The sequence below is a fragment of the Camelina sativa genome, chromosome 14 (assembly GCF_030686135.1).
Source record: "Camelina sativa cultivar CO46 ecotype springtype chromosome 14, ASM3068613v1".
NCBI classification, from domain to species: domain Eukaryota; kingdom Viridiplantae; phylum Streptophyta; class Magnoliopsida; order Brassicales; family Brassicaceae; genus Camelina; species Camelina sativa.
Window position 1 is genome coordinate 31,082,735 of NC_141893.1, and position 27,526 is coordinate 31,110,260.

Below are 27,526 nucleotides of genomic sequence, written 5' to 3' on the forward strand. Positions count from 1 at the left end.
AGAAATATTATGGAAAAAAAACTGACGTGTTGTTGCAAAAGAGCTTTGTAGCCAATTTATTGTTCACCCTTAGTATTCTATAAAATTACATAAAACTGCCACTGCTATATATATATTTTTGTCAACTGCCACTGATATTCAATTTATTTATATACACAATATTTTGCTCCTATAAATTGGTAAATATTATTCAAAAATTGATAAATATTAGCCCCTACATATTTTTAAAATTAAATTAATTTTATTATGTATTGTAATATAATAATATAACTATAATATGAGATGTAAAAATATATATATTTAAAATCAGATTTTTAAAAATATAAATAATGTTACCTTTCTAATAATTTTATAAAGCTCTAATGGTGAAATAATCGAAGATCATTAAATATATAGGGGATTTACATTAAATTGTTATTAGAATAACTAAGGAAGATTTCATTCAATAATTGAAAGAAATCTATACTATTAATTGGGAAATACACCTAAGGTTGGGAAATACACTTAAGGGTTAAAAAAAATCATATCAAATATCCATATTGTCAAAATGACCCAATTTAGATATTAAGAAAATTAAATAACATATTTGTTATATTTTAGGAAATTGTTCAAATTTGTTCCATAATAATCATGTTATGAGAATTTTGTGTGAGTATATTCATGAGATGTATAGCAAAATACGGGACACGAATTTGGGAACAAGAATTCAAACAGAACATATGCGGACATACTATTTACTCATGTGAATTACGATGAATGGGTTTTTTTCAGGCCAAAAAAAAAATTAAACGTTGCAATCAGACATATTAGACATGTTTAATCGTTTGACAATTATATTAAGGTCCGCAACGATATGCAACGAGATGGGTATGGACAAGTAGACATGAACACGGGTATGAATACGGTTTATTAGTAGTAACAACAAGACGAGTATATCAGTAGTAACAACATTTAGTGGTCTCATACATTTAACAAGATGGTTTCAGTTAAATTCAATTTTAATATATTTAGCGTGATGTATACAGAACAAAACGAGTATCTCATTTTAATATATATATATATATATATATATATATATATATCTAGGTTAAATACGTGAAATAAATGAAACTGAAACCGAATCCAAATTTGATTTAACATCCTAATTAAACACACAGTTGGAAATGTTTGAATTACATTTAGAATAATATACATGTAATATCATGTATCTAAATTATATCTTAATTTTTCTTATATATATATTATTTATGCAGGTCTGAGTAGAAGTTTACATGAAAATTTTCTAAGTTTTTTAAATACGTGCGGGTCCGAATCTATATGTATACCTTGACTCCAACAATAACTAAAACTAAAAGCCCATATACAGCAAATGGGCTTCTTCTGACCTTGCTTCGTCTCTTCTCTCCCACGGCGGAGCACACTCGGTGTCATGCGGTGGAGCAGATACAGCCACAAGAAGAACGGACATGACTAATTGGTCATTGTGACAGCATCATGCAAAAATGCCTTTGTGATTCGACTTTGGAACATGGATATACTGGATACATTACCAAAGGAACCCTAGTTTATTCTCCTTTTCTTTGGGAAAATTTTGGTATTTTTGGAATTTTTAATTTTTCAAAAATGTTAGGTCTTAATTTCTGATATATTAGATAATATAAGAAGGTTTTTCTCAACTTTTGCTAACACTTGGTGTGTAAACTATCTAACACCTGTCATATTTTATTACTATTTTTCTCAACTTTTGCTAAGGAGATGACATTTGGTGTGTAAACTATCTAACACCTGTCATATTTTGTTACTATGCTCGAAGAGTCTTGGTTCCCCTAGGTTGGGTTGATGTGTTCTTGCGTCGGTTTCGGCTACATATGTTGAAAAGCTACGACATTATAACCACACCTCCACGGAGTGTTGGTTATCGCTGTTTTAGCAACCAGCCTTTATTGTATCCTTGGAAACTCAAGCCCAATTCTGTGTTAATCAGTTATTTTAGGGATACAACAGTCCTATGGACAAGAGTATTGTTAAACTCATGTAAGGATGAGAATGTTTGTTATGCCTCTAGTCAAAGAGGGTGTTGAAGCTTCTTGTGTTGTGTTTTGTCTGTACTGGTCGGGGTTTGGAGTGATCTACCTAAATCCTTGAATGACATTGCGATACCAATCTCAAATTCTCTAGTTCTAATCATATCTGCTTGGTCAAGTCGAGGACTCCTCGGAAGTAGTTTATTGTGTTCTTTAGAGTGGTCTGAGCTATATCCATGTCATGACCAGCCGCTAAGCAGTGTTCGAATGCTTTCTTTGCTGAGCTCAAAGTTAGAATCTGATCCATCAATCTGCTTGATTCTGAAGCTCACACCCATTGTCCCCAATTGCCACATATCGCCAACTGATAGGAAGCTTGGGTTTGTTATCTAAACTCAGGACCAAACTGGCTGCAAGCTTTGTGTGAAACTCCTTAACCTCCATGGCCATGAGCTTCATGTGAGGGAGAAATCACCTGCTTTGCTACGGTTTGGTATCCAAATCTTGCGATCCCCGGTGGAAGCTCCTACCAGAGACATAGGTTTTGGTCTGAAAATGCTAAAGGACTTTGTTCCAACTATCTTACCTCTCATGTTGGCGAGATACCCGTCTAGTGTATCCACTGTGGAACACTCTTTTCAAAACTTGATTGTGTCAACCGCTAGAGCCATTTACGATCACCTGTTGGTCAAAGATTTCGCGAAGCATGCCTTGATGGTCGAATCCACTTTGGTACCAATAGATTCTTCAAATATTGTAAAACTTCCATCTTTTGAGAATCCTTTGAAGAACTCATGGAACCTTTATCTTTCTTCCCTTTTCCTCATTTTGTTGTATGTTGTAAGAACCCACCTTGTTATGAGGCTCTGATTTGAATGAAAGATCTCGTGTTTAAAAAAAAAAAAACCTCTTCTGATCAATAGCCACCATTTATCAGTTTATGATTTCATCCTAAGAAAAATTGATGATAGTTTATTTTGAAATGATAAATATGGGTTTCAATCTTCTGTATGATTCAGAAGCAATAACAAATTCTAAATTATGTAAAAAAATTATTTCTGGGTCTTAATCTTATAAATGAGTCATGGACAAGAAAGAATTCTAGATTATGTTAGATTATGGGATGTTTATGTGTTCTCAAAATACTCTTATCAGTTCATAAATTTTTGGCTCAAATTTTAAATTTTGGGTTTCCATTCCTTCTTTCTAGCCTTTAGTCTTATATAATCTAATAGTGGGATGTTTTCTGTAACTAATTTGATTCTTGCTTACTCATTTATTCCTCGTTAAATCTTACCAATTCTTTTTCCATAAAAGTAGAATTCATTCCGTTTTCCATTATATTAGACTTCAATCCCTAATTACTCTCCTTTTAGCACAAATTTTCAGTCATTTTTATTTAATTTCAGTCATTAGGTTCCTATGAAGAATTATATTATTTTTATATATCTTTCCAAATTTTAATATGTATTTTTGAATAATTCTTCAAATTTTTTTTGCAGGTTATCATGATTGTTGTTCGCATTAATACTACGAATGAAAAAATTATGTTAAAATGTTTGACAAATTTATTTATGAGAATTTGTTAAAAATACCCTTTTTGGGATACCCCTTTTCAAAAATACTCTTTTTTTGAACATTTTCATTTTTACCCTCTTTTACATAATTTCAATGTATTAAATTATTTTTTAATTTTTTTTTTAAAGTTTGGGTTCTCATTTTACATTTAGGATATAGTTTTGAGGGGTTAGGGTTTAGAATTTAGTGATTTTATTCATAGAAAAGGGGTATTTTTGAAAATGACCAACATGAAAGAGTATTTTAAAAAAATGACATAGGAAAAGGGGTATTTTGGAAAATCCCCCTTTATTTATTAATTAGAGTGTTTATTTATGTTTTTCTTATTCTCCATGGGCCGGTGCGGCAATTTTGGATGTCATACGTCAATGTTTTTAAAAAAAACCCTTTTTATTATTGTAAATAAAATTATAAAAATTATAATATAAAAATTATTTTCATTATTTCCATATTGTAGTTTGTTTTGCTTGCTCACATTTTACTTTGTCTTCTCAATGTTTTCATGTTCATTTAAACATTTATACGAAAATAAATATCATATTGCCTAATAACTCATTATTGTTTTAAAACTTTTCGAATATGGAAACTTTTTTATTAGAGTTTCAAATTTTTTTTCTAAATTGAATTTTACTTTAAATCTTAGTAACAACAAGTCTTATTAACATTAATCTAATGCTCATTCACCAACAATTCAAAAGATGAAATAGATTTTTACATAAACCTAATAACATTTCATCCGTAAATTGGATATATCTACATGAATAATATACTGTTTTCTTATACAAAACTTGAACTTCTAAATTTTTCAAACTTATAAAAAAAAACTAATAATAACTGAAATTATAATTATTTTTTTCCTACAGAAAAGACCTAAAAATTTTGTTCTAAAATATGCCCCAGAAAAATGATGCCCTAATTAGTGGCTTCACTTGTTTGGCCTATGAGTCGGGCCTTGAACCATGTTTTATTTTTACTTCAGGTTGTCGTGTTTGTTGGTTGTGTTAATATAACTACATCATGAAAAAAAAAGAACTATCATGATTGAATATGTTGAACATGTTAGGTTTTGTTATTTTCTTATATTTTAGAATCTCTACTTTTTTTTCTTTTGGGCATTCATGTGTTAAAGTAGGTTAAAACTTCTTTTTATTGGACGATGCATATGAGTCTTTCCATTGTAAATTTAGTTTCTTAGTAGTCTTCATATTTAAGAAAAAAACATATTTTAAACTATTATAAAAAAAGAAAATTGTATGTTACTATCATATGCTTAAAAACCATGTTGTTAGGCTTTTGATGTCTTTTTATCTCATGGTACGATATGAGTTGCATTTTTCTATACTATATATCTGATTAATTTGACTTCTATAGTGAGTTATATATGCTAATTCTATATTGGTATCATATAGTTTTAGGAATCATAGCATCAATAGCGCATTTTCAAAAATACTGTTTTCCTATGTTACTTTTCAATAATACATTTTAATGTGTTTATTTTCAAAAATACCCATTTTCTATGTATACAATGACTAAATTCTAAATTCGAAAATCCAATACTAAACCCTACCCTATCAAAACTATCCTAAATGTAAAATAGAGAACCCATAAAATTCTTAAAATTAATTTAACATATTGTAATTTGTGTAAAAGAGGACAAAAATCAAAATTTTCAAAAAGGGTATTTTTGAAAAAAAGTATATCAAAAAGGCTAATTCTAACAAATTCTCATATTAGAAAGAGGATCCAAATTTTTTTACATTAAAAAAAATAATATTATATGATGAGAAACTCAATGGTTTTCTCACCAATGCACATGCTTTAATATGTATCAAAAAATCTAAAGGGGAAAAAACCATAAACACTCTACTATGTAATCAAAAATTTCTCCATATGTTGAAATACTCTAATACTATATAGAAAATGAAAACTCAAGTAACATAATGAACCCAAAAAAATTAATATGATCAGTATATTTTTAAAATCACAAAATAACTATTACTGAGTAAACAAATAAAAAATAATAATCTCCAAATAACTAAAATTGAACAACAATGTAAGTTACGCAGGCGCTGGGTTCTCTAAAAAAAAACAAGCAGGTTTACAAATATATAGATGGAGTTATTGTCTTGGATCACAATCTATAATTATATGATGCATTCTCAACGGGAAACGTCATTGATCTCTTCTGAAAATGTAGCCACTAAGTGTTGGCCGTCTTTGAAGGAATCAACACAAGTCCAAGTTAAAAGGCAGCTAGGGAATGAGAAGCATGTTCGCTCTTTTAAGAACGTGTTTAAGGGTTCTCAAACGCTGGTGGACAGAATGGAGGATGATCTCAGGTTCCCTTGGGCAGCTAAGATGAATCCAGCTTCACGAAATCTCTGCAGAGCGATTGAGCCAGAGTACTTACCGGATGGGACTCCTAAGGTAACTATCCCGCAGCATGTTTTGTTAAAAGGTCTAGAGAATCAGAAAGAGTATGTTCTAGGACAGTTCTATAGATGTTTGCCTCCACCTAGTGGTCTAATCTAGGCGGTCTTCAACAAGATATGGGGAAGGAAATGCAGAATCACAATTAGGAAATTAGGAGATTCTAACTATCTCTTTCACATTCCAGATGAATCAACTAGGTCTTGGGTTCTTCAGAGGGGTCTTTGGCACGTTGATGATTGTTTGATGTTTGTAGCTTCTTGGAATCCAAAATATCCCCGAGATCAAAACTATTCCTGTTTGAGTGACTTTACAAAGATACCCAACATTCTCTACTCAATTCCTGGTATTAGTCATATAGCGTCTGGTTTAGGTGCTCCAATGGCAACACATAAACCTAGACTGGATCCAGTTCTGATGGGTGAGGCCAAGATTTTGGTAGAGGTTGAGCTGAGCAAAGCATTTCCATCTAGGATTGCTGCTCGTGATACGAATGGGTTTATCTCTATGGTGGAGGTGGAGTACGCTTGGTTACCCACTAATTGTAAGAATTGTGGGCAGTTGGGTCATAAAGAAAAGCGTTGCTTACAGTCTACATCAGGTCCTCAATCAAATGTTGCTACAATCATAGAGTCCTCTATTGATAAGGTTGCAGAGCTTGGTAATGTAAATGCTCCAGGCCCCATTCAAGATGTTACAAATCAGTCTACTACTCCTATTCAGATCTCAAGCATTGAGGTACCGATTACTAATGTTTCTCTCTTACCTATGGGAGAACCAATTGCAAAAAAACAAGCTTCATCTGCTATAGAAGAAGAACACATTCTGCCAGCAACTGTCTCAGCCTCTGAGAATATATCTATTTCTAAAACTGTTCCAGCTAACCCTCTATCTATTGAGTCTCCTATTCAGGAAACTGCAAAAATTTCTTCAGCCATATCTCATGCTACTTTCCAAGGGGGGAGTAGTAAACAAGCTGAGATTAAGCTTGGTTCCAATCAGTTTGCCTCATTAGGTTCTTCCGAAGGAGAATAAGATCTGCTGGAGTCAGAATCAGATAAGGAAACTGAGTCGATAGATCTAATGACTCCTACAGGTAAAAGAATCCTCCGTGAACGACCGGTTAAACCGTCAGCAAAGGTAAAGGAAACTCTTACTCGCTCAGGTCGTGGAAGGGGCAGAGGTCGTGGGAAACGAGGTGAGCGTGGCTAGTAGTTTCCAATATTCTCAAGGTTAAGTCAATAAGCGGAAGAGACAGAGGTCGTGGGAAACGAGGTGAGCGTGGCTAGTAGTTTCCAACATTCTCAAGGTTAAGTCAATAAGCGGAAGGGGCAGAGGTCGTGGGAAACGAGGTGAGCGTGGCTAGTAGTTTCCAATATTTTCAAGGTTAAGTCAATAAGCGGAAGTTTGACTTTATTTGTGCATCGTATGTACTCTATCTTTGAACTACTTAATTATGTTTGTAATCTGTACTGTGTGACTTTAGGTCATTGTTTTTTCTAATATATGAAGTTATATATATATATATATATATATATTGAAAAGAAAATAATGAAATGAATACAAAAACTACAAAAATGGGGCATCTAACCCTGGTCACAAGATTTAACATGGAGCACATTACACCAAATGTGCCAAGTAATCATTATACTGAACTGAACAACTGAACAGTTATTATTAACATGGGGCACGTGCCCCACCTCCCAACACTCTAGATCCGTCCCTGGGAACATGGATACATGATGCATTACCTAAGGAACTCTATTTTATTCTCGGGAAACTTTTGGTCTTTTGGAAATTTTGAATTTCCAAAAATGTTAGGTCTTACATTTTTGATATCTTATATAATACGAGAAGGTTTTTTTATAATTTTTGCTAAGGAGATGACACTTGGCTTACTATATATATGACATCTGTATTTTTTTATTTGGACCTAATTAACTACAGACCCAATAAAAAAAATAATCAACATTTTCTTTCCCCCTTCTTTAATCAGAAACATATGCAACCCCCAAGAATCTAGAATCACCTTATATCAGTTTATGGTTAGTTTCATCTCGGAACTATACCAACATTAAATTAAATTTATAGGTTTGAATTCTTGGATTTAATTATGTGTTGAATTTTATATAGTATTCACAGAGACAAGCATAATCAAATTTAAGTAAGATGGTGAAATGGTATTATCTAAGTAAATTAGTTTAAATTTTTAAAAAGTTGTTTATATAAAATTAAATTTTTGAGCTTACTTTCTGAAAAATTATGTAAGATTGTGAGATGGTTTTTATCTAATTCTATAATTATTTTGTTCGATTCACACTTACTATTTCAAATGTCAAAATATTTTTGAACTACATAAAATTTATAAGTTTTCATAAATTATGAACATTTATGTTTTGATTTGAAATGATACCATCATTTTATGCATTGCCTTATATCTACCCACTATTTTCCTCAGCTTTCATTTTTGTTTATATTACTTCTCATTTTTAACTTATTATTTTGAAACACCTGAGCTTCGTACAGGGGAAAGGGTTCGGGGATTTAAGTAAAGCTTGGTGAATCCAGTTTTTGAATCCAACAGACAAAGTCACAAACTTAGCATGTACCATAGTTCCAACAAATCCTTTGAACATCCAAAACAACCTAGCTAAATGTGTTCTCTGATGCAGTCTTCGGACACCGAGGATAACCAAATAGGCTAAGCAAAGTCGATAGGATAGAAGGGGATTAGAAAGCGAGAACCTGGGCTTTTGGAGGTTGGGCAAGATCTTGCAATCAAGCCGGTAGTCCAGTAGCAAAATTAGATCTGTCGAGCTCCGGCAGTGAGTTCGATTCAAGGCGGTAGTCCAATATCGAAGAAGACGCAAATCTCTGAAGGTATCCTCATCAGTCGCCGTCTCCGTCTCTGCCTGCCAAGGCTCGGGTGACGTTGTCGTAGAGGATACTGTAGACTCCTATAACAATGAAATACTCCCTCTGTATATATATTTTTTTTTTTACAAACACTTCCTCTGTATAATTTAGTTGTCGATTTAGGTTTTCAATGAAATTTTTTTTTGACCAATATTTTAAATAGAAAGATACACATTTTTAACCCTCATTTCTCAAATTTTACATAATATTTTTATTTAATTAATATCATTTTAATTAACAATCTCCAAAACTACAAAAAATATCTAAAAACAATGTAAACTAAATTTGTGCGTAGCACGGAATGACTTCTAGTATATCAATAAACTAGGGTTCTCTAAAAAAACAAAAAAGCAGATTTACAAATATATAGATGGAGTTATTGGGTAATTTTTGGTATTTTAATCAACCCAATCAGTAATCGTGGCTACAAATTGATTTTTCATAAAACAGATTTACAAATATATAGATGGAGTTATTGTCTTGGATCACAATCTATAATTATATTGCGGGATTAAAAGTGTTGAGTGTTGGAAAGTATAGTTCGTGGTGTATGTATTGAGAAAATCAAGTAAAACACGAACTCATGTTAAGAATATCCAAAAAAAAAAAAAAAAAAAAACAATTGAATAGGGAAAGAAAGAAGTATTATATAAGATATGTGAACATCCTTTACAACAACAAATCAAAACTCATGACAGTTTCGGAGTAAGACGTAATTGTTGACAACGCATACAATGTTGTTTTTTTAAGGTCTCTAAAATATGTTAAAAGTTGGTCACTGTAGATTCAAGAACAGAACACAAGAACAAAACACAAGTATTTTAATAAGAATTGCTCTCTTATTAATCTTAAAGAAACTATCTCAAAATCTTAAGCCTCTCAACACATAAGTTGTGCTACAAACTAGCACCTCCTTATATAGAGGACAACACCAAAACCAAAACATAATAGGAAAAGTCTACACAAACATATCTCTCTTAAGACATACTAATCCTTATCTCATGTATATTTAGATTCTCCTAAACATACTTGACTTTATCCTCAAGTTATTGCAAGCTTACAACAACATTTTCCCTCCTAAGCTTGGAATCATCTTCACTCACTTCACATACTCCCATAAGAGTTCTCATCTCCTTAAACTTCATTCTTCCAAGAGCCTTGGTTAGAATGTCAGCCTTTTGTAAGTTACCAGGAACATGCTCAACACTCACCTGTTCGTTCTCGACACACTCCCGTATAAAGTGGAAACGAGTGTGTATGTGTTTACTGCGGCCGTGAAACACAGGGTTCTTGGTGAGAGCAATGGCTGACTTGTTGTCGATCCGGATGACTACTCTCTCGCTTCTCCGCCCAGTCATCTCTTCAAGGAGTTCTTGAAGCCAGATTGCTTGTTTGGCTACTTCTGTGGCTGCCATAAATTCTGCTTCACACGAGGACAAAGCAACAATCTCCTGCTTCTGTGAACACCAAGTTATCGGCGACTCACCTAGATAAAACATATGTCCCGTGGTACTTTTGCCATCATCCACATCAACATTATATGAGCTGTCACTGTATCCCACAAGACGGACCTCACTTGTGCGTTTGTAAAACAGTCCAAAAGAGCATGTTCCTCGAAGATATCTAAGAATCTGTTTCAGACTTGCTCCATGTGACACCTTAGGATCTTGCATATAATTACTCAAAACACCAACACAATAAGCAAGATCGGGACGCGTGTGAATCAAGTATCGGAGGCATCCTATGCTTCTTCGATATTTCTGTCCATCAATAGCACCTTCTCTTTGTGACTTGGACAACTTCAAATTCATGTCCATTGGTATATGAGTGGAGTTGCAGTCTCCCATTCCAGTCTCTTCCAAAATTCTAAGAGCATATCTTTCTTGCTTCAGAATGATTCCTTCATCGAGTTGCCTTACTTCAATACCTAGGTAATATGTAAGCAGTCCAAGGTCACTCATTTCAAACTTCTCAGCCATTGCTTGTTTAAATTCGGAAATTGATGCTTGAGAGTTCCCAGTAACAAGCAGGTCATCCATATATACAGCAACGAAAAGAAGCTCTTCCCCTATCTTCTTATAATACAAGGACGGCTCCTTAGAACACCTCTGAAACTTCATCTCTCTCAAAGTCTGGTTTAGTTTTGCATTCCACGCTCTAGGAGCTTGTTTTAAGCCGTATAGAGCTTTATGCAGCTTGTAAACCTTTTCCTCGCTCCCCTTGACTACAAAACCTTCTGGTTGATGAACAAACACTTGTTCATTGAGATCACCGTACAGAAACGCCGTTTTTACATCCAAGTGATGTATCTTCCATCCGTTTGAGGCTGAGTAAGCAATAATGAACCTAATTGTCTCCACTCGAGCCACAGGTGCAAAGACTTCGTCATAATCGATCCCCTGTTTCTGTACATACCCTTTTGCCACTAACCTTGCTTTGTATTTGTTTAATCTTCCATATGAATTCCTCTTGATCTTAAATACCCATTTTAATCCAATCGGCTTCACTCCTGAAGGTAGCTCAACTAGGTTCCATGTGTTATTTTTCTCAATTGACGTAAGTTCTTCTTCACATGCTCTTATCCAAATCTCTGACTTAGAAGCTTCAGCATAATTCCAGGGTTCTTCGTTAATAGACAGTAGAAGACCATCAAGTTCCTCATCATGGATAACATAATCTGATAGATACCTTGGTTGTGATATAACTCTTGCAGGTCGTCTTACTGTTGACTGTTGCAGATCATTGTTACCATCTTCTTCTTCATCAGGGCCTTGTCTCAGTTCTGGCTCTGTGAATGTCTGATCATCATTACCATCATCATCGTCTTCACCAGCTTTACTTATTAAACGAACTCTTCTGTTTCCAATATCACCAATCGAAACAGAGAAATCTGAATAATCCTTATGTTCCTCTGTTTCGTCTTTTGTCCAATCCCAGCTTCTGCTTTCATCAAAGCGTACGTCTCGACTCACAATGATTCTTTTACTTAGAGGATCGAGTAACCGGTATGCTTTAGAGCCTGGTTCAGTTCCTAGGTTCACCAACATTCTCGATCTGTCGTCAAGTTTTCTTCTTCCCACAAACTCTGTTTTCGCAAACGCAATGCAGCCAAATGTCTTTAGATGACCAAGATTCGGCTTCACACCTTTCAGCATCTCATAAGGAGTCTTATCCACCAAGGACCTCGTCGCAATCCTGTTGATCAAGTATGTGGAGTGTCGTACGGCTTCTCCCCACAAGTAATTTGGTAAGTCCATATGTTTTAGGATACTTCTCGTCATTCCTAAAAGCGTTCTGTTTCTTCTCTCAACAACTCCGTTTTGTTGAGGTGAATACGGAGCTGTTAACTGTCGTACGATTCCATTTTGTTCACAGAAAGATTGGAACTCAGCTGAGTTGAATTCACCACCCCTATCAGTTCTGAATGCCTTGATTACACACTTAGTCTCCCGTTCAGCTATTCTTTTAAACTTCTTGAACTTCTCAAGCGCTTCACTCTTCTCATTTAACAGGACTGTCCACATGTAACGTGAAAAATCATCTATGATCACGAAGATATATCTTTTCTGAGCCATTGTTGACGGTGTGATTGGTCCACAGAGATCACCGTGTATGAGCTCCAATGCCTGCTTGGCTCTAAACAAGGTTGCATTTGGGAACGAATCCCTTGTTTGTTTTCCAAGCAAACAAGACATACAAGTTTGTCTTTCAACTTTGATATTCGGTATGCCTGTGACCAAATCTTTGTTTATCATTAGTTTCATTGTATCAGTGTTAATGTGACCCAGTCGTGCGTGCCATGTACTCGAAACCGAGTTTGCTGAGACTAAGTGGAGACATTCAATACTCTCGACTTCCATCATCACCTTGTAAAGTCGATTTTTTGACCTTGATGTTTTCACAATCAGCCTTCCTGTTCGATCATACAGCATCAACTTGTCTTCTAGCATTCGTACCTCACAACCTGCCTCAGTAGCTTGACCTAGACTCACTATATTACTCTTCAAGTCTGGTATATAGTAGATGTTATGTAGAGCTTTCTTCTCACCATTCTCAAGCAAAAACCTTATAGATCCTTTTCCTTTTATGTCAACTCGAGAATCATCTCCAAAACGAACTTTTCCCGATACATCCTCACTAAGTTCATAGAAAAACTTTCTATTTCCACTCATGTGGTTACTTGCTCCATTATCAAGATACCATATGTTGTCGGTATCCATACCAGCATCAAAGTTGCTCGGTTTCACCTTATCTTCCTGGAGATAGACCACTTCATTCATCATTAACTCATCAGCTGTATGAGTATCTTCATCCTTTCTCTCGACTATCTCTTGGAGTTTGAGTAATCTATCAGGAAAATCAGAGGCGTAATGGCCTTGCTTATCACATCAGAAACAAGTAATATGAGACAGATCTTGTTCCTTGTCCTTCTGTTGAAATCCAAACCTGCCACGACCTCTACCTCTGTAAGAACGAACTCCTCGTCCCCTTCCTCTGTTCCCTCTAAAAGGGTTTGCATTGACAAACATGAGTTTGCCTTGGTCATCATCTTGATCCTCCTCTTCTTCTCCGATTCTTTCTTCATAGGCTTTTAGGCGTCCTACAATGTTTTCGAAGCTTGTTTTGTTCAAGTCAAGTACTTGCTCAAGAGAAGCAACTATGTGAATGAACTTCTTTCGAGGAAGACTTGACATAAACTTCTGAACAATTATAGGTTCTGCAAACTCCTTGCCTAAAGCAGCTGATTTTGTCGAAATTGCAGAGAGTTTCTCTACGAAGTCATCAATTCTCTCGTTGTCTTTCATCTTTAGGCGATCAAATTCTGCCATTAGGGTCTGCAATCTCGCCTCTTTTACCATATCAGCTCCTACATGTCTCGCTCGTATAGCTTCCCACATCTCCTTTGCTGTTTCTTGATCACCAATGTGAAGAGTAAGAGAGTCGGGAATGGATTGAACGATGAGAGCGATCGCCAAATCATTCTTAGTTTCATCGATGTTTCCCTTCTCAATTACTTCCCAAGCTTTGTGAACCCTGAGACATATCTTCATCTTCATGGCCCATACAGTGTAATTGCTTGAATTCAGCATGGGACACTTAATGGATGAAGATCCTCCTCCTTCAGACGAACCGAGGTTGTCATCTTTTCTTGTCACCAAAGCTTTGTCTTCTCCACCCTCTGTTAACGACTTCACGTCTTCTCCTGCCATTGTTTCAGCTCTGATACCACGTGTAGATTCAAGAACAGAACACAAGAACAAAACACAAGTATTTTAATAAGAATCGCTCTCTTATTAATCTTAAGGAAACTATCTCAAAACCTTAAGCCTCTCAACACATAAGTTGTGCTACAAACTAGCACCTCCTTATATAGAGGACAACACCAAAACCAAAACATAATAGGAAAAGTCTACACAAACATATCTCTCTTAAGACATACTAATCCTTATCTCATGTATATTTAGATTCTCCTAAACATACTTGACTTTATCCTCAAGTTATTGCAAGCTTACAACAACAGTCACAATCAGGAAGCTTAGGATGAACGTGTCGAGTAGCTAATCTTTGTTCTTCTTCGTCTTTTGCCTTCACGGCCTTAATCTGATTTACCATCTGGTCTTTATCAGGAAGCCTTGGTTGAACTAGTAGTTCTTCCTCTTCTTTTGCCTTCACGTCCTTAATCTGATTTTTCATCTGGTCGTAATCAGGATGATGAACGTCTTGATTAGTTACTGCCTTTTGTCTATCCTCTTGTCCTTCCTTCTTTGATGATCTTCTTCTTTGATGAGTCCTTTTTTGTGTCTTGTAGTACGTTATACTCTCCATGTCACAAAGCTCTTTTATTGATGATAAAGATGATGATGATGATGATCTTCTTTTTTCTTTACTTCTTTCTTTGAATCTGAATACTCTTTGATTTTTCCCACTTGAGCCTCTTCTATGTAATCATCCTCCAGTACTTATGTCTCTTCCTCGCTTATCTCTTCTTCAAAATCTGACAGGCTAGATTTGTAAACTTCGTCTGGTGATTGCTCATCGGATCAACTATGCAAATCCGAATCCATTACTTTCTTCTCTTTCTCCTCTTTCTCTTTATTCACCTAAACACACACAAACACAAGTCCGAAAAAGTTATGATTCCAAGAAAAAATCCAAATATCTAGTGACCTTTATTACACCAATATTAAGAAATATTATGTTACCTGTTTACCAATCTCCGACGTATTTAGCCTCAATACTTCTAAGCGGTGAACATACTCCTTAGCTATCTCATCCAATAGTCTCTTCACATCTTCGGACACCGAACTTTTCGAGAAAGTCTCTTTGATCTGCGTTTTCAATAATTGCAAATTATTAAAATTAATGCGGACAAAAGAAAAAAAAAAAAAAAAATGGAAGAATGTAAGAAAGTGTGAGAAGGTTGAAACCTGGAGGTTAACAAGATTCCCAGGGCGGAGCTGAAGAGCACTTGTTACATATCTTTGACCGTAACGTTGAGAAAACAGCTCTTTAATGCTAACCAGTTCACGTAGTTCTTGTCCACAACTCGCGGAGGCAAAGACAAGACTCGAAACTGCTTCGTTGATCTTGTCATTAGACAATTTTCTGCATGTTCGTTATCGAATAATATATTAGTGTTTTTGTATTTCAAGAAAAGTAGAACCAAGAGAGAAATAAATTAAAATATGTATATTATAGAATTATATTATATATAACCTGTGTTTTTCAATGTAGGGGATGTGGTGGATGATGAATTTAGTGAACCGAAGCAACAATTCGTATACGATAACCGAGTTTTTGACGAGGACGAGTTGTTCGGTTCGACGGAGACCATGTTTGAAGTCATTGAATTGGATGAAGATAACGATGTCCGAACGTAGATCTCTTGATAATGCGTGCTTCTTGCTTATGAGTAGCTTAAGACGAGATTGAAGCTGTTGCAACAACTGTTCGCATGTGGAAGCTGTCCGCCATCGACGAGAGAACAATGAATCAAACATGATGAATCTGAGTTTGTGTTGTACGTGGCAGCTTTAATCACCAATTAGGACTAGAGTTGATAATGTAATTAAAATTACAACTATATATTTCCCGTTTTTTTTTTTTTACAATAATTGATTTGATTTACAAAAGACAAAAAAAAAAATAGATTTGTTTTAGCCAACTTATACATCTTTCTTTTGTATATATGTACTAGATAAATTATACATCTTTCTTTCGATTTCTGGAAATATATAATGTAAAAAGAATATAAATAGAATTTGTTTGTTTTAGCCAAATTAGATTTGTTTTGTTTTAGCCAAATTGTAGATTTTTTAGCCAAATTATACATCTTTCAGAAAATATATAATTTGATGTACTAGATAACCTTATTATGGGAGGTGGTATTATCCATTCTATTATAGAAATATGTATATAATTATAGAATAATTTTGATAATATTATTTTTATAATAAATCTTCTATTGGATAATTCAACCAGTGAGGATAATCTAATATTATCTCTAAGAAAATAAAAATGAAATAAAAAAAAAAGTTTCATATCATCATTCCGAAAGAAATCTCTCTGAACACAAAAAAATTAAAAAAAAAAAACACACACAAATAAATTAAACAAAAACAAAGGAAATCAAACAAGTATAGTATATTGGTTTCTTGTTACCCAAAAAACCACTTGCTGGATAACTAAACACTTCAATGGATTATTTAAACGATCATTGAGTTCACAAGACTTCAAATTCAATAAGACATCATTGGGTTAAATAGATGATCCTCAATTCACCTCGGTCCAGGTGAGAATCTAGAAGTAGGAGAAAAGTTTAATTCAATAGAATCGTTTAAATACATCTCTTGACTCCCTTGTTTCCTAGCAATTTCAGAGTCCAAACATTCTTTTAGCTCCATCACAATATGTGTCATTGTTGGTCTACGGTTTGAGGTAGGGTTTACACAAGCCAAAGCCAACTCCACCGCCTTCCACACACCGTTTGTGTCGAATTCTCCCATCAGTTTCAGGTCGATAATATTCCTTATGTCCCCTTCCATGAGCATGAATCCAACCCATTCTGTAATATGCGCTTTCACCTGGTTTGAATCAATCACAGGCTGGTTTGTGATGATTTCTAATAAAACTACCCCAAAGCTATACACATCAGTCTTCTCACTTAGCAAGTTTGTTCCATAGTACCTGATAAAAATATTAACTACAGATATTACATTTCATAATTTATTATAGTAAGATATAACTGATTGATTTTACTCACTCAGGGTCTAAGTAACCAGGTGTTCCTGCAACAATTGTTAATTCAGAAGGTTCACCATCAACCGGAGAAGATCTAGAGAGTCCAAAATCGGCTAGTTTCGCTTGAAGAACCTCATTTAACAGAATGTTAGTAGGTTTCACATCTCTATGGACCATAGGTGGTCTACTTCCATTATGTAGATACTCCAATCCTGTTAACAAATTGTTATAATTTTGTTTCAGCTTCATTTAAGACATTAAAATCAGAATATAAGCAAGAATTTTTGTTATTTAATCACCTTGTGCTGCCTCCATTGCTATTTGCATTCTGTTTTCCCAAGTTAGAACATGTCCACATCGGTTTCCTATACCGAATTTAGATCGTTTTTACTACGGAGTCCACCAAATTATATTGTCTTATAGTTAAAGTGTTTACCTGACATATTCTCCCTCAAGTCTCCGTTTGCCATGTATTCGTAAATCAAAGCCAAGTTATCTCCATCATCACAGTAACCCACAAGTCCCACCAAATTTCTATGGTGGACTCTTAAAAGTAGTTCAACCTAAGAAAGATTAGAAAATTAATTTCCATTTCAAAAAACAAAAGACTAATTAATGGATCTATTTCTGATTCACATGTTACCTCAGCTTTGAAATGTTTATAATCTTGATCAGCTGATGAATGAAAGAGCATTTTTACAGCTACTTGAGTGCCATCCAAGTTTCCATAATACACTCTTCCATATCCTCCTTTACCAAGAACTCTCTCAAAGTTATTTGTCATCTTTAGTATCTCGGAATACGTAAATTTCCGCTCCTTTGTTCCGATTGATCTATTCTCATTAGTTGGAGCTGTTATAATGGTAAAGACGAGAAATATAATAAATATCAATACAACAACAACAACAACAACAAAAACTGTTTTGTTTTCCATTAATGTTAAGACCTACTGATGTTTATACCTCTCTGTTTTTCCCTTCTAAAGATGAAACATATGGTAAAGATAGCTAGAAAAGCGATAACGCAAGCCACAGATCCTAAGATAGCAACCAAAAGAAACTTTATACCAGGTTTTTCGCTACTCGGGATTTCATCTGTACTGCAGTGAATGGGAGGGAAAAAAAAGAGGTTATGTAATCATACATTCCATGACTTAGAGACGAATAATAATAAATATTTGAAAAAACATCTTACATTAGAGTTAAAGATTTCTTCGTTATCCGTCCCTGGATAGAATCTGGAACTGTGAGATTCAGCTTCGGGTTTCCTCTTAAGTTTCTACGAAAGGAAAGGGACTAAATCAAGAAAACAAAGAAAACAAGAGCAGCATGAGCAACGAGTTCTAATAAATAGAAACTCACATTAGTGTCAACATCTCCATATCAGCTAGAAAATTTGGAATCCCTCCTGATAAATCATTATTTGATAGATCTCTGTGCATTGTGGAAAAAAAATATGACGCTTATATCATATTGTTAAGTTTTTATATGCGTTGTATAGTTACAAGATGCTTACAGTTCCCTTAATTGTATGAGATTAGATATATCAAGTGTTATGATACCAGTCAATCCACTCGATGTCAAGTTCCTATAATGTTTGTAAGTAATTATAATTTTTACGAAACCCTTAAATTAGAAGAAGACAAAAAAAAAACAAAACTTATGACATGTAAATAAATGAAGTGAAAAGAAAACATACAATGTTGTAATCAGAGGTTGATCAGAGGCCAAATAACTGCAAATCACACCTTCCCATCGATATATTTTAGGAGAACATGGATCTCCTTGCCAACTTCTCTTTTTACTCAATCCATATGTTTTCTTGATGTTCATCATTGCAGAAACTGATAGTCAAAGAGAAAAAAATGAATAAACAATTAGTAAGGCATGCATGTGGTATTAGATAGAGTGAAAACAAATTTTTACTTTTGCACAATACTTCCTAAAAGTTTTAAATAAATTGAAAGATAAAAATTGGTTAAAAGAAATGTGGGTTTTAAATGATTTACCTTCATCATGGTATGTCTCGGGCAGTAAATTTTCTACAACGGTATAAACCTCAAGGCCATTGATAAGTGGAGGAAGAGTAGAGTTTTTGGTCATTGTAAAAGTGAAATTGAACAACCCATCTGAAGAACTCAATGCTGTTTTGCTATGCTGACATTCTTAGGTCTAAAGTAACTTTCCCAAACCTGATCACCATTGTAAGTTATATTGAACTCTCTTGTCTGGTCAGAATTAAGATTCTGGATTTCTGCGAAATGCATGTATATATATATTTGTGCATTGATGTTTTGGAGATCCCACCATATGTTGAGAGGAAGAGTAGCTTTTGAAGGGGTAATTGCGGAATTCGCCACATTTTGAGGCACATTGTAGGAATTGGAACTTGTATCAACCAATCGATTGGTGCTTAACGACACCGTTCCATTTTCGCTGAATGGAACCCAAACTCGGTCATACAAGTCTTCGTCATACCTAAAGTGAGAGACAAAAAAAAAAGGCTTCATGTTGTTAAATCAACATATAATTAAGAACAAGCACCAATAACTAGTTACAGGTTTCCATGGCATGAAAAAGTGGTACACTATTCGTCCCTTCATTCATCACTAAAATATTAATTCAAAATGTAAACAGAAATATATTTGAAACGTAAACGAAAAAAAGGTATACGGACAAAGAAAACAGTAAACAGGAAAAGCAAACGTTGCATTTTCATTTTACTTAGATACTATATGAAAATAACTGAATTATATATATAAAAGCTATAAAATTGTAAGTGAACATTCACACACATAAATTTGGAACTGAACATTTGAAACAATTAATTTAAGCCTCATGTTCTCTTACCTTAGGAACGATGCAGCCTTTGGAAAGAAAATTCTGGCGAAAGACATCAACGATCCACTTTGAGTAACATAAGTATTATTGTCCAACAGACGAAGTTCCAACGCGGATATAAACGGTGTCGTTTCTCCTGTTTTGACAAGACAAACTTGAAGACGGTCTTGTTGTAAGACATGGATCATCTCAAAGATCGTAGAAGTAGCTACTCCGTCCAATATAACAGAAGTCCATTTATTAGGACCAACGTAAAGATCAAACTTGGGGATTTGATTCAAACCGTCATAATTCCCATACACAAAAGTTCCTCTAATCAGATATTTGAGATTAGCTTTGAGATTGAAGTTGTAACAGTTTCTTACACCTTCAGGGAAGCTTCTTAAGGTCCAAGTCTGTTGCTGTAACACTGTCTTGTATGAATCATTGATACTTCTGATTAATCCACCGTCAATATAATCGGCGTCTGATATGTATGTTATATTCGTTGTCGTCTCGGTGTAGCTTGTGTTCGTAGGGACTAATCCACAATCCAAGCTAATAAATCCTGTTCATGATTAGATTAGATATGATAATTTAAATGAGATATTTAATAGGGTTTCGTAAAACATATCAAGCTTTCATGAAAGAGAGTACGAACCTGATTGAGATTGAGCTTCGACTGATTGAAAACAGGCAAAAGCTATAATTATCAAAACGAGCAAATACCCATAGTTAATAGACTTCATTTTTTTCTCTGGATTACTTTTTGGCTCTAATGGAGGATTTTACTTTGTGCAAAGCTTCAATATTTTTATTAATAAGGTGATTGTAAGATTTTCGTAGAAATCGAATAATAATATAAGGAAGGATATAGAAGCAACGGGGGAAAGTTATCAAGAGCTCTGTCAAAAAAAAAAAAACAATCCGAACCTAAACCATTAAGAAACTAAGAAAAATACATAGGTTGTGTGAATCAATCATTTTTTATTTTTGTTAAAAATTATTACTTATTTTATAAATTTTATAAATTAAACAAATCTCAATTTCCGTAAGTTGATGTTTTACTATATGGCATATTTCTTACAAATGTTGACAGATGTTTATAATGAATCATTTTAGAAGGTAAATGGAATATTGCAAATGAATGAGTCGACCATTTTTACTATCTAATCTACAAGACTACAACTCTTTTTTTTTTCTAATAACAAATGAAGTTCTTCGCCTCAGGCCATATCGGTTTGGTTTACATTCAAATTCTTCAGTTTTAAAGTAATAGCTAGTAGAAATTTTGAATCTAATATTTATAGATCAAATAATTAACTGATTTTCATAATTATTTTTAAAAATTATCTTTTAATTTTATTTTCTATTTTCATTCCATTTTTCTATTCATTTTCAGGGTTATGATTTTATTTTTTAAAATTAAAATCACACTAGTGGTTTTATTTTCTTTTTTTTCATCAAAATCAAATTAGTTTAACCAAATTAACGTTTAATTGATTATATTGGGATAATTCAAAAAACTGGCTAAAAATCGTACTAAAAAAACTTCATCTTGTTCTTCACTTGTTTGTTTTGATTTGGTTCTGTTTTAGTTTTAGCTTCATGTTCTATAATTTAGTTTTTGCTTCATTTGTTCTTCTCTTGTATTGATCGATATGCTAATAGGTTATGTTATATTTCAATACAAGAGAAGAACACATGAAGCAAAAACTAAATTACTAAAACATGAAGCTAAAACTAAAACAGAACCCAATAAAAACAAACAAGTGAAGAACAAGATGAAGTTTCCATAAAAAAAACTTGATACTTTTGAAAATGTTTCATAAATTTTGTGATATCATGTTTTTAATAAGAATTTAAGAAAGGTACTTGATAACAATTTCATGTATGATGTATTTCCTTCTTATTAAAATGGTAGTATATTTGCTAATATAACATTTTATTTGTAAGATTTACATAATAAATCCTTACCATTTTAATGAATAGTAAAAAATTAAAGTTATTATTTGTAATATTATAAATATATATATATATATATCATTTCCTTACAAACGTGTGCACATCTTAACAAATTTCTAAACAAATCATTTCTTTATACCTAACCACCTAAACAAATCTTTTAAGCTTTCCACTATATTAACAAATTTAACAAGATAAAAAATATACAAAATAAGATTAAAATCTAGATATATCTACTAAATTAACAAGATAATTATCAGTTATACCAAATTGGCATACATAAACATATTTTCATGACATATAATAAAAATAACAATATAAAACTTATAACAATATATACTACATTTATTCAATTTTTTAATAATTAAACAATAAGGAGATTGTTAAAGTCATTTCAGACTATTACCAGGACATCTTTACTTCGCAAGTAGGAACAAGAGATAAAGTGGTACAGGAAGCTCTCTCACTGTGTGTCACTGCAGAAATGAATACAACACTTATAGCTATGCCCACACCTGCAGAAATCAAACTAGCCTGTTTCGCAATACACACGGACAAAGCTCTGGGTCCAGACGGCTTCTCAGCTAACTTCTTCCAGACAAACTGGGATACGATGGGAGATGCTATTATTGCGGAAGTCCAATCCTTCTTTATCTCGGGCAACCTACCACAGAAAATAAACCACACGCATGTCAGGCTCATTCCAAAAACCACAACAGCACAAAAAGTCTCAGATTACAGACCTATTGCTCTATGCTCTGTCTATTACAAAATTATCTCAAAGCTCCTAGCTAAGAGACTCCAACCAGTGTTACACACATGTACCTCTGAAAACCAATCCACTTTTGTTCCACAACGTGCAATTTCAGATAATGTGCTAATAACACATGAAGTTCTACATTACTTAAAGACTTCGGGAGCTGAGAAAAGATGTTTCATGGCAGTTAAGACAGATATGAGTAAAGCCTATGATAGGCTTGAATGGGATTTTATTAAAACAGCAATGGAAAGATTAGGTTTTCATCAAACCTGGATTCGCTGGCTCATGCAATGTATCACAACAGTCTCTTACTCTTTCCTGATAAATGACCAAGCAAAAGGACTGGTGACGCCTCAACGTGGAATCCGTCAAGGGGATCCTCTATCCCCCTACATCTTCATCATCTGCAGCGAAGTGCTCTCAGGACTTTGCTTGAAAGCACAGAGAGAGGGTAACCTAATTGGTGTCAAGGTTGCAAAAGGAAGTCCTAGGGTTAATCACCTCCTTTTGGCAGATGATACTATGTTCTTCATACGAGCAGATCAACACAGTTGCTTAACTCTCAAGAACATCCTACATAAATACGAGGCAGCGTCAGGACAGAAAATCAACCAGTCCAAATCCTCCATAACTTTCTCTGCAAAAACCCCTATGTACATGAGAACTCAGGCTAAGGACGTACTTGAAATCCAGAAGGAGGGAGGTCAAGGGAAATATCTAGGTCTACCTGAGCTATTTGGAAGAAAGAAAAAGGATCTATTTACCTCTATTGTGGATCGCATTAAACAAAAAGCTCTCAGTTGGTCTTCCCGCTTCTTATCTACGGCTGGGAAGCTAACCATGCTCAAGTCAGTTCTATCCGCCATGCCAACCTATACCATGTCGTGCTTCCATCTACCTGGTTTATTATGCAAAAGAATTCAGTCAGCTCTTACAAGGTTTTGGTGGGATACGAATACTGAAAAGAAGAAAATGTCATGGATTGCTTGGAGGAAAATCACAAAACCGACAAAGTTTGGAGGTCTAGGAATCAGAGATATCAAACACTTTAATAAGGCACTATTGGCAAAGCTAAGTTGGAGATTACTAACAAAACCACACACACTCCTGGCAAGAGTACTACTCGGTAAATACTGCAAAAACTTATCTTTATTGGACTGCAAGATTCCCTCCTCAGCCTCCCATGGTTGGCGAAGCATTGGAATGGGCAGAGACTTGTTAAAATCAAAGCTTGGGAGAGTAATAGGCTCCGGTGCAAATACACCAATATGGCGAACCCCTTGGCTCTCTACCAGCTCCCCTTTAGCCCCTATAGGTCCACCAACTGAAGCCTCCCAACACCTCAACGTTGCTGACCTTCTCCTACCAAACTCCAGGGGCTGGAATGTGGACCTTATCAAACTCATCCTCCCGGCGTTCGAACAAGATATACTGCTACTGAAACCAAGTTTCCAGGGAGCAGAGGATATCTGGGCTTGGCTACCCACCAAAGATGGCTGCTACACGGCAAAATCTGGTTACTTTGAATCCACTAACCACGAGCCTGAGCCCCCGGTAACTAACCCCATTATCCCCTCGAGTGAGCTTCAATTTGACTGGCAAAGGAACATCTGGGCACTCAAAACCTCTCCGAAAACTAAGCTTTTGCTTTGGAAAGCCTCACAGAACGCCCTCCCTGTAGGTGCAAACCTTCTCCACCGAGCAATCAGCGAATCAGCAAAATGACCTTATTGCGATGAAGAGGAAACGATCACACACTTGTTCTTCCATTGTGCCTTCGCTCGCAAGATCTGGGAATTGCTCCCAGTTAAGACACCAATACAGTTGAATGATGTAACCTCAATAAGACAAGGTATCGAAGTGTCGAATAGACTTATATGCTTACCTCCAACTGGTGTGGGTACTGGACCAATCAGTCCCTGGCTGTTATGGTCGATCTGGTCATCCCGAAATCAATTAATCTTCAGCAAAAGACGGATCTCGGAGGATGAAACTTTGCAAATTGCCTTGGTAAGAGCCAAAGAATGGCAAAATGCGCAAGTTTCGTGTGTCAGACCCGATCCACCCCAAAAATCACACCTTAACCCTCCAAATCCCAGACCTAATCTGATCTGTTTCACTGACGCTGCTTGGAGAAATGATGTCGCAGGTTTAGGTTGGGTTTTCAAGGGCCCGAACGACCTGGTGATAAAGGAAGGTTCTGCCTCGATGAACCACGTAAGCTCACCCTTGATGGCCGAAGCACTGGAAACTCTTACCGCGATAAGAGTTGCCCTTGAATCGAACATCACAGAGCTCTCTTTCGCTTCTGACTCGCTCATGCTGGTCCAAGCTCTTAACAAGAAGATCCAATTGAAGGAACTTCACGGGACTCTTCATGATGTCCTCGATCTATCCTCTAATTTCACTAGTTGCTCGTTTAATTTCATTTCTAGATCTCAGAATCAGCAAGCCGATTGTTTGGCTAAGGAAGCTCTCAGTCTGTTTATGAACCTTTAATTAAGTAATGAAAAGTCGTTTTAGTTCAAAAAAAAAAAAAAAAAAATCAATCTGTGCTCTAAGCCTCTAGCACAGGTCATATTCTAGTGTTATGTGAAAATGGGATTCTTCTATCTTAATTAAGAGTTTTTTGTTGTGTGTTCTGTAAAATCTTTATCATTCTGAAATATTAATTACTGTATGTGACAAGAAAATGTGATATTAAATAATTATGCATACTCAATTACTAATTAGTTATCAAACATAAAAAAATATAATATACCCATTTAAATGAAAGCTTAACGTAGAGGCATCATGCATGTAAGATGGCTGTGAGGTATTTCTTAAAAAGTTTTTTTTTATTGGTTTTGTAATAATTGGAATCCCCATGTATTTTTTTTTGATAATATGTGAATTTACATACCAAAAAAGGAACGATTTTTTACTACAGCTCCGTGACGCTAAATGGTTTCTAAAGGCCCAAAAAAAAAAAGTGTAAAAAAGCCGAAACAATCTATACTAATAAAAAAGTAGGAGCTATAACCTGTTAAGGCTGTCCACCTAGGATTTTAAACATCCAATCAGAATTCGACATGTCACTAATAAACATTTTTAAGATTTCCACAATTTTTTATATTAAGATATTTTTTAAACGATCAATTAGGATTTGACATGTCATTCATTAACATTTTTAAAATTTCCAGATTTTTTTAGAAAAATGAAAAAGGTTGTCCACCTAGAATTTTAAACATCCAATCGAAATTCGACATGTCATTAATTAACATTTTTAAGATTTTCCAGAATTTTCTATATTAAGATATTTTTTAAACGACCAATTAGGATTTGACATGTCATTCATTAACATTTTTAAAATTTCCAGAATTTTTTTGAAAAAGGAAAATTTGAAATTTATGTAAATAAAATATGAAAAACGACGGCTAAAAATTTATGTAAATAAATCCCACATCGGCTAGAAATTTTTTAGACAATGGTTCAGAACCATTATAAATAAGATTAATATGCTTCCAACAACGAATGAGCAGGAAAGCTTGATTTATCAGGCGTCCAAGTTTAAAAGTTTTATTCAGTTTGATCCGCCTTTTTATCTGATCAAATTAAAACTTTAAAAAGTTTCAAAAAATATTATAATATTTAAAAAAATTAAAAGTTTAAATATTATAAATATTGAAACTTATAAAAGTTCTTAGCTTTTTATAAGTTTTTAAATATTATAATTTTTAAATTTTAACAGTTTAAAATATTATAAATATTAAAACTTTTTAAAAGGTTCAAATATTATATTTCGAACCTTTTAAAAGTTTAAAATATTATAAATATTAAAACTTCTAAAAGTCTTAGCTTTTAAAGGTTTCAAAATTTTATAATTTTATAATTTTTAAATTTTCTTAACAATTAAAAGGTTTTTTAAAAATTATAATTTATAAATTTTAAAAGTTTAAAATATTATAAATATTGAAACATGAAAATTTAAAAGGTTCAAATATTAAAAAAAATTTAAACTTCATAGAATGTTTTAAAACATTACAATTACTTAACCTCCATAGAAATTTTAAGACATTATATCTATACTAATAAAAAGTTGAAGCTATAAACTCCTAAAGGTGTCCATATAGAATTTTTAAAAAATCAATAAAAATTAGATATTTCACTAATAACATTTTTAAAAATATAGTAGTAATCTATATATTAAGATTTTTTTAGAAAAAAAGTAAAATCTATAGAAATAAAAGAAATATTTACAACATCCCACATTGGCTAGAAAATTTTAGACAATGGCTGAGAACCATTATAAATAAAACTAATATGTTTTTAACTATAAATTTATCAGGTTTGCTTGATTTATGCTTATTTATCAGGTTTCCAAATTTAGAAGTTTTATTTGATTTATTTTAGCAAATTAAAATATATAAAGGTTTAAATATTTAATATAGAATATTTAGAAATATTATAAATACCTCCATAAAAATGTTAAAAAATTATAACTATTTAAACTCAATAAAAAAGTTAAAGTGTCATTAATATTTAACTCAAAATTTTTTTTTTACAAATATTTAAACTACATCTAAAGTTTGAAATATTTTAAAAATTTAATCTCTATGAAAAATTTCAAAGTTTAAGAATTACAAAATATTATATATCAAATTTTTAATATCTTGAAAATATCTTACTTATTTTCGTTTGTGTTTTATATATCTTATGAGCTGTAAAACATGTTTTTGTGTATGACTTTACAGATGATTTGATACTTTCGCAGTAAAGTTTATTTTCAAGTCTAAAAAATAAGGATTAACATC

The 27,526-nt window shown here is 33.7% G+C and overlaps 4 protein-coding genes and 1 pseudogene across 4 annotated transcripts; 2 read left to right on the forward strand and 3 right to left on the reverse strand.

Moving 5' to 3' along the window:
• Positions 1-5,619: 5,619 nt before the first annotated feature.
• LOC147928847 (uncharacterized) lies at positions 5,620-7,504 on the forward strand. Its single transcript, XM_087486386.1, has one exon. It carries the CDS (start codon positions 6,279-6,281, stop codon positions 7,065-7,067), a length of 789 nt encoding a protein of 262 aa, XP_087342512.1. The 5' UTR covers positions 5,620-6,278; the 3' UTR covers positions 7,068-7,504.
• A 6,648-nt stretch (positions 7,505-14,152) lies between these two features.
• On the reverse strand, positions 14,153-15,949 carry LOC147928848 (uncharacterized). Its single transcript, XM_087486290.1, has 4 exons — positions 15,666-15,949; positions 15,377-15,554; positions 15,152-15,277; positions 14,153-15,049 (listed from the first exon to the last, which is right to left on the reverse strand). The coding sequence occupies exons 1-4, from the start codon at positions 15,947-15,949 to the stop codon at positions 14,990-14,992; spliced, it is 648 nt and encodes a 215-aa protein (XP_087342416.1). The 3' UTR covers positions 14,153-14,989.
• Positions 15,950-16,726: 777 nt separating this feature from the next.
• LOC104744075 (putative LRR receptor-like serine/threonine-protein kinase At1g51860) lies at positions 16,727-17,752 on the reverse strand. The gene is made up of 4 exons (XM_087485863.1): positions 17,626-17,752; positions 17,489-17,554; positions 17,212-17,401; positions 16,727-17,135 (listed from the first exon to the last, which is right to left on the reverse strand). Exons 1-4 carry the CDS (start codon positions 17,657-17,659, stop codon positions 16,727-16,729), a joined length of 699 nt encoding a protein of 232 aa, XP_087341989.1. The 5' UTR covers positions 17,660-17,752.
• On the reverse strand, positions 17,724-20,757 carry LOC147928849 (putative LRR receptor-like serine/threonine-protein kinase At1g51860; annotated as a pseudogene).
• A 1,829-nt stretch (positions 20,758-22,586) lies between these two features.
• LOC104744076 (uncharacterized) lies at positions 22,587-25,232 on the forward strand. The gene is made up of 2 exons (XM_087486291.1): positions 22,587-24,410; positions 24,522-25,232. The coding sequence occupies exons 1-2, from the start codon at positions 22,587-22,589 to the stop codon at positions 25,230-25,232; spliced, it is 2,535 nt and encodes an 844-aa protein (XP_087342417.1).
• Positions 25,233-27,526: the final 2,294 nt, after the last annotated feature.